This window comes from Dioscorea cayenensis, chromosome 2 (genome assembly GCF_009730915.1).
Source record: "Dioscorea cayenensis subsp. rotundata cultivar TDr96_F1 chromosome 2, TDr96_F1_v2_PseudoChromosome.rev07_lg8_w22 25.fasta, whole genome shotgun sequence".
Classification (NCBI taxonomy): domain Eukaryota; kingdom Viridiplantae; phylum Streptophyta; class Magnoliopsida; order Dioscoreales; family Dioscoreaceae; genus Dioscorea; species Dioscorea cayenensis.
In genome coordinates this window covers 3618611-3625400 of record NC_052472.1, presented here as the reverse complement: position 1 = coordinate 3625400, position 6790 = coordinate 3618611, and the positions used below count along the sequence as shown (strand labels likewise).

At 36.5% G+C, this 6790-nt stretch overlaps 1 protein-coding gene across 1 annotated transcript; it reads left to right on the top strand.

The window, feature by feature from the left end:
• The first annotated feature begins 2553 nt into the window (after nucleotides 1-2553).
• LOC120270185 (UPF0548 protein At2g17695) lies at nucleotides 2554-6569 on the top strand. Its single transcript, XM_039277221.1, has 2 exons — nucleotides 2554-3084; nucleotides 6278-6569. Exons 1-2 carry the CDS (start codon nucleotides 2644-2646, stop codon nucleotides 6497-6499), a joined length of 663 nt encoding a protein of 220 aa, XP_039133155.1. The 5' UTR covers nucleotides 2554-2643; the 3' UTR covers nucleotides 6500-6569.
• Nucleotides 6570-6790: the final 221 nt, after the last annotated feature.

The window sequence follows — 6790 nt, the reverse complement described above, 5'->3', positions numbered from 1 at the left end:
AGGTTGTAGCTCTTTCCCTTGAAGAATGATGCATTCACCTGAGCAACATTTGAGGGTGAGCAGCACCCGGTTATTGTATTGTTGTTCTATTATACCACTTATAACAAGGATATACTTGAGATAAATCACACAGACTCACAAACACTCAAGATTTCATACATAGTTGTTGCATTGAAGCTTGATATATTTCAGCTTAGATATCATACAAACTGGGATATTGAATATAAAGACATAAAGCATTTAAGACTTCACAAAGGCAAAAACAAATATCCAATTAACACATGGCACTTGATTCGATCCATCCAATCAGGCATTTATTCTCCATGCTACATACACAATGTACCCCAATCTAATGAAAGTCAACTTGTTTAGGTTCTAAGCAGCTATCTTAGCTTTTGAGTATATGCTACAAAAGACATGAGATAGTGCAAGGATGGAGAGAATAAAATTAAGGCTTAGGGGATGAGCAGTAGCACATTGCAGCAAGATGCTGGAGAGGAGAACATCGACGCTTGGATGAAAAGTGGAGACACATGTTGGAGAAGCATTCACAAGAAGAAAACAAATACACGATTGGATGGGCTTGTGAGGCATGGCATAAGGAGCTATATAAGCAAGCCGAAGGGAAAGAATACGATTTATGAGAAGAAAAGTATTGCCATTGTTCTCAGTAGAGAAGAAGGAGATGACAATTAGTAGGTTTAGGGTTTTCCCTTGTTGACAACGGCAAGATTGGTTATCTTACTTACATTTCTGTAAATAACTTGTTGTTAAACTCAGCATGAGTAGATGTTTGTTTGGGTGTTGCTTGTTAGTAGTTTTTTATTGAGGCATATTTTTACTTGTTTAACCTTGGATGCCAATGAATAGTGATTAGGGGCTGAGATCTCAATCACATTTTAGCTGTTGTGTTTGGATTATGGATTATCTTGGTTGGTGATATTATCTTTTGGGTTTGATCCCTCAATTTGGAAGAGCTTATAGCTGGTTATGGGCCATAGCTAAGGTACCATCTCTTGTGACATTTTTGGTATGTTACAAATATGAACATGGGCAGCGTTTCTGACGAAAAGGCTAAGTGAATGTATATTTTTTGCATATTGTTGTGCATCATATCTTGAACAAACTTAGGATATGTGCTATCAATTTAGAAATGACAAATTGATATTATATGAAATTAAAGAAACAAAGAGAGATTGACGCTGTAATCAAAGATGAAGAAAAAGTAAAATTGATAGGGAAGCCAAAGAAGCTACTATTGCAAGAAGTAACAAGGAAAACACATATAACATGCTTGTGCTTAACTTCTATTGAAACAAAAGAAAGCTACAAACTTTACCCTAAGGTTGGAGAAAACCCCATGATAAAGGAGCCAATGGTGGTGGAGACGGCGGTGACGACGATGAGGTCATGGTGCGACGATGAGGTCGCGGTGGATGCGCGATAGATAAGAGTGGCCTAGGTCGACATGCAAAATTTGTAATAAATGGAAAAGGAGAGTTTGACAGCGAGGATGTTGATGCCGGTACAGAGTTTAGTGGTGAAGATGGTGTTGTGTTCGGGGAGTTTGAAACAACCACTAATGAAGGGGTGGATATGTAGGTGTTTTGATGAGTGATAGAAGAGGACAACAAGGTCCCCATTATTTTTTTTATTATTTTTTGAAAATATTCTAATTAAAAGAATACCACATCAATCCAAATAAACAACAAAGTAAGTGGGTGTTCATTTTGGGGAAGTGGGGAGTGGTTCGACTTTTGGTGTTGATTTGTCCGAAAGTGGGGAAGTGACATTTTGGAAAACTAGAGGTGGGGGAGGAAGTGGTCCGACCCTCCACTTTTGGTGTTCATTTGTCCTAAAGTCAGGGAAGTGACACTTTCTTTAATTTTGACTAAAGTGAATTTATACTAAAATGGGAAGAGTGAGTCAATATCTAAAAAACTCACTTCTTTTACTTTCAATTTTTTTTTAATTCATATAACTTCACCCAAAACCTAAATTCTCCACATTTATTCTACAAATGCCACAAAAAGCACATGAAGTAATATCATTTTCATTTCACTGTAAGTGAGGGGAAGTCAGGAAGTGAGGGAGTGCCAGCTTCCCCAGAGTGGGGAAGTGATATCACCGGGGACTTCGTGCTCATTTGTCGGAAAGTGAGAATAGAATCGAAGGATTTGGGTGTTGGATAAAAGCTTTACTGAGTTCAAAAAGACTTTTAGAGTGAAAAATAAGTTAGTTTTTATAGATTGACACTTCCCCCCCCACTTCAGTAAAAAAAATACTGAATTGGCTTAGTTCAAAATCCACTTCAGTCGGAAGTGGGGGAAGTGTCACTTCCCCCACTTCAGCACAAATGAACACCAAAAGTGGGGGAAGTCAAACCACTTCCCCTCACTTTCCCCCACTTTTCCTGAAATGAACGCCCCTTCATGTAAGTGGCATTTTTTTTTACTTCCTCACATCAGATCATTGTCCCTACCTCGCGTCACCAGCTGAATTTAATGGCGAATATTTGGAGTATTACCTTATATTTTTCTCCTGAACCGCAATTCCAATAATGCCCTCTCCCAAGTCCCAACTTCCAAACTTGGAAAACAACACTCCATCCATTGGTAACTCCGAGCTCTGGACAGGATAACAATGGCGCTGGGGGCCTTCTTCCTCACCTGGGGCCGTCCGTCTTCCGATCAGCACAAGAGCTTCCTCTCCAATCCCAGCTCCTTCAACTACGATCCCCAATTCGTTGCCGCATCCCAACAATCAGATCAACAACAAGTGCAAGATGATCTCTCCAAGCATGGCTTTTTCATCAACCGCGCACGCATCCTTCTCGGCTCCGGCGCCGGTACCTTCAACCTCGCCGCATCTGCTCTCCGGTGCTGGTCTCACTTCCAGCTCGATTGGGCCTTCGTTGATCCACAGACGCCGTTGAAGCCTGGCACTCGGTTCTGCGTCTCTGTGAAGGAGTTGCTTCCCTTGTGGATCTCGATGCCTCTCCAGATCGCCTATGTCAGTAATGCGCCGAGGAAAAACAAGGGTTCCTTTGGCTTTGGCAGTGGAACTCTCCATGGCCATCTCCTGGTATTTCTCTTGCTACCCCCAATTCCAATTTATCAGTTATTTTTTTTAATGTTTTTTCTTTGATTTTTTTTCCTTTTTAATGCATTATATGATCTTTGAGGTTTTTGTTGACCTAAAACTAGATATTAATCCCCAAAATGGGGGGAATAATGCTTTTTGCAAAAATGGCAAGAAGTTGCCTGGACTGATTGTGAATTTGAGAGTAATTGTGATCATGGTAGATATGATTGTTGCAAAACCTCAAGATCACAGAAATATAAACAAATAGGATTGAGGTGAACATGGTAGATATGAAAAGTTCTAGTTTTCATTAACCAGGATTGCCGAAAGGTCTTATATCTCAATTTATTCTGCTTATACCAAGAAAAATTATAAATTACTGAAAATGAACTCAAATTATATGTTTATCCTAAAAGATTCTAAATAGTCAAGACCAAGGTATAAGAAATCAATTTGTTTTGTTCATTGCAAGAAGGATTTTTGCTAACTTCGCAAAAAAAAACATGGTCTAAGAGCTGAAATTATTCTGTTTATCGTGAGAAAGCTTCCAAATTATTGAAACCAAGGTGGAAGAGCGCATTTTGTTTTATCCTAAGAAAAATCAGAATCTTTATTAATTAAATCTATGAATAACACCAAGCTTTTGGAAAAGAGCAAATCAATATCCCAATGTTATATTCCTCTCTGCACACTTTTCTTCAAAATGGATGTCAGATCACTTTGTTAATTTGGTGATCCAAGATAAGGATATGTGTCTGTTATAAGTTGGAATTAACTCTTTGTAAATATTCATCTATCCTTGAAATTAGTATGTGTAAAAGATGGATCTGCAATGTTTTGGTAGACACTTTGCTTCATGAAGTTATAGCATCTTTGTCTTGGAACATGTCTTTTTCTGTGTTTATGCATCCTTTTACTTTGGAGTTCCTCTCGTTGAACATGACTTTTGAAGTTCAACTGAATTTTTTATAATCCTCTCTTTTGATATCTTCACATGTAAATAACATTTAAACTTGATTACTCAAAGCACTTGAAACTAAAAATTGTTTTCTATTTGCTAGATCTTGGCCACCTATATACTGATTCTCAGAGTCCATCAATTGTGCGAGTTTGTATTTTTGTTTTCTTGAAATTTAACATACACAAGAAAGGTAACTATTAGAGCATTATTAATGAGTTGCCATCCCCTGCATATTAGGGCAATGAGTCTAGGAAATACCATACCTAAATACCTCCCCCTAAATAAATGGCAAGGAGAGTGGAAAAATGGAAATAAGAACAGGATCCCAGACTTCTGCTGTAATGGCGAATCTAGAAGTGATGATAAAACAGAGAGAACACAACCCTGGCAACTATTCCAGCCATCATAATTTAGCATGAATTTGATCAATATTCTAATTAATCCTATAAAACACAAATCAACAAATGTGAAGAGCTTGATATTTCCTTTAAAGAGTGTCGATATGCATTTTATTAGCACTAGGAGAATGTGTTTTGCTCAACATCCCCCAAGGACCTCCTGAGATGCCATGGCAGTTCAGAATCAAGGCCCCTGAGTAGGCAAGCATTGTTTTATTTATCTATCAAACCTGGTGTCAATTCTCCTACATCTGATCTTGAATGATTTCATGATATTGACTGCTTTGAAGGTGAAATCTTGAAGACAAATTTTCTATGTGGGGTCAACTTAGGAAAATTTGATTGCAATGAGGATTTCTATTCTCTATTTCTACAGTTTCAGATGATCATCCTTTAAGTGGAACTTCAACAACAGCATAGCTTTGGCTTTCTTCTTGTGCTGTTTGGTGTGGGTTGGAATAAATTGGATGCTCATGCTTCTCAAATTTGGGATTTGGTGGGGAAATTTTTACATGAAGTTCATCCAGATTTTATTTATGATGTTTAATCTGGAATGAAAAATTTCTTCCAGACACTTATCATAAGTTCTTCCCTGGTTATCACAGTTTCACATTTGTTGCTGGTAGTTTTGATCTTATATAGTTGTTAAGTGGTGATAGATAAACCTGTCAAGTCTTTTATATAAAGTGAAAACCTAGTGCCTTTTTTTCCCCATCGTAATACCTTGTTTCCCACTAGATCTATTACTATCTGCAAGATTAGAACCTTTTTGTTAATTTTTCTGGTTCTGTGAGCATTTGGTTCAAGAAGCCTGAAGTATGAAATTTTTCTGTGGTATAACCTATCTTTTAAAGCATAAGGATGAATGTTTCAATTGAATTTGTGCATTCAATGTCATTTAATTATACATGGTTGTGGACAAAGAAATAAATTATTTTTTTATGAGATAAATAAATAAATAGCCATGAATTCATTTTCTAAGGTAGAAAATTTTAAAGCCTGGTGTTACCTTCATAAGTTGTTTATGATGTTCTGAAAATAAATAGCTTCAGCATCTTTGGTTGAAGTAGTTTTTACTGTTTTACCTAACTGCCATTTATTAGTGGACATGATGCTCTTGAAGCTTAGCATTTTAATAATTCAATTTTGTTCTATTTCATCATGATACTTCATATATTTCACAGAACATAAATATCACCTATTGGGCCTGACTCAAGCTAAAACTTGAACTAATAGTATGGGAGTCATCCCGGATTTTAGACTTTTTAGTAATTCAATTTTGTTTTCACGCATCATGATATTTCATGTATTTCATGGCATAAATATCACCCATTGGGCTTGACTCAACCTAAAAGGCTAAAACTTGAACTAATTGGACGGAACACCCAGATTTATATATTTTTACTAGTCAGATCACAAACAGACCAATTTCGCAAACTCGTATACCATGGTAGATACAAATCAAATGTATATTATTTTGCCTTCCAAACTTAAGCTAAACATACGAAGAGACCTGTGCTTGTTATTCATATCCACATGTTAAGGACTTCCAAGTTTACTAAGATTTAGGAAGAGTTGCATAGCATGAATAAGCTAAGGAAAAATCCTATTTTCATCTTCTATTTAGAGTTGAGTTAAATTTGTAGTATAATCATGTTCCTCCATAATTATTTCAATATGATTTGCAACTGATTTGAAGTTGCATTTGTGAATGAGTTCTCGTCAGCTTATTATCAATTCTGAATTAGAGAAGACAAGTTTCATCTGCATTTCCCTTGTATTTCTGTTTCTTCAAAACTTTTTTGACAATTCTTTCTTGAACTCATGGGTGCAGGCAGGTGAAGAGAGTTTCTCCATCGAATGGGACATGAATGATCAAGTTTGGTATGAAATATTTTCCTTCTCAAAGCCGGCAAACTTACTCTCGTCTATTGCTTACCCGTATGTTCAGCTTCGGCAAAAGTTCTTTGCTCAGCAATCCTCACAAGCACTTTTAAAGCATGTCAATGCCCAGCAAGCCAAAGTTTTGACTCAGGAAAACTCAAAGGACTTTTAATGTGTCTGTTGTGCAAACTTTGTAAAATACCTGAAATCTTTGTAATGTAATTCATACTTTTTTCTATGTCCATATTAATAGTTATCACTCAATGAAAAAATTGGTCGTGCAAAAGATTTCTATGCTATGACCGAGAAATTCTTGAGAATTTCTCTAAAAACCATGAATTACTCAAACATTTTCATGTATCAATTGATTAATCAAGGAATAGGGACAAAGTTTATCACACAACCATCCTAAAATTTCTTTCCAATATTTAGAAATTATGTTTAAGATCTATGTATCTCCTTG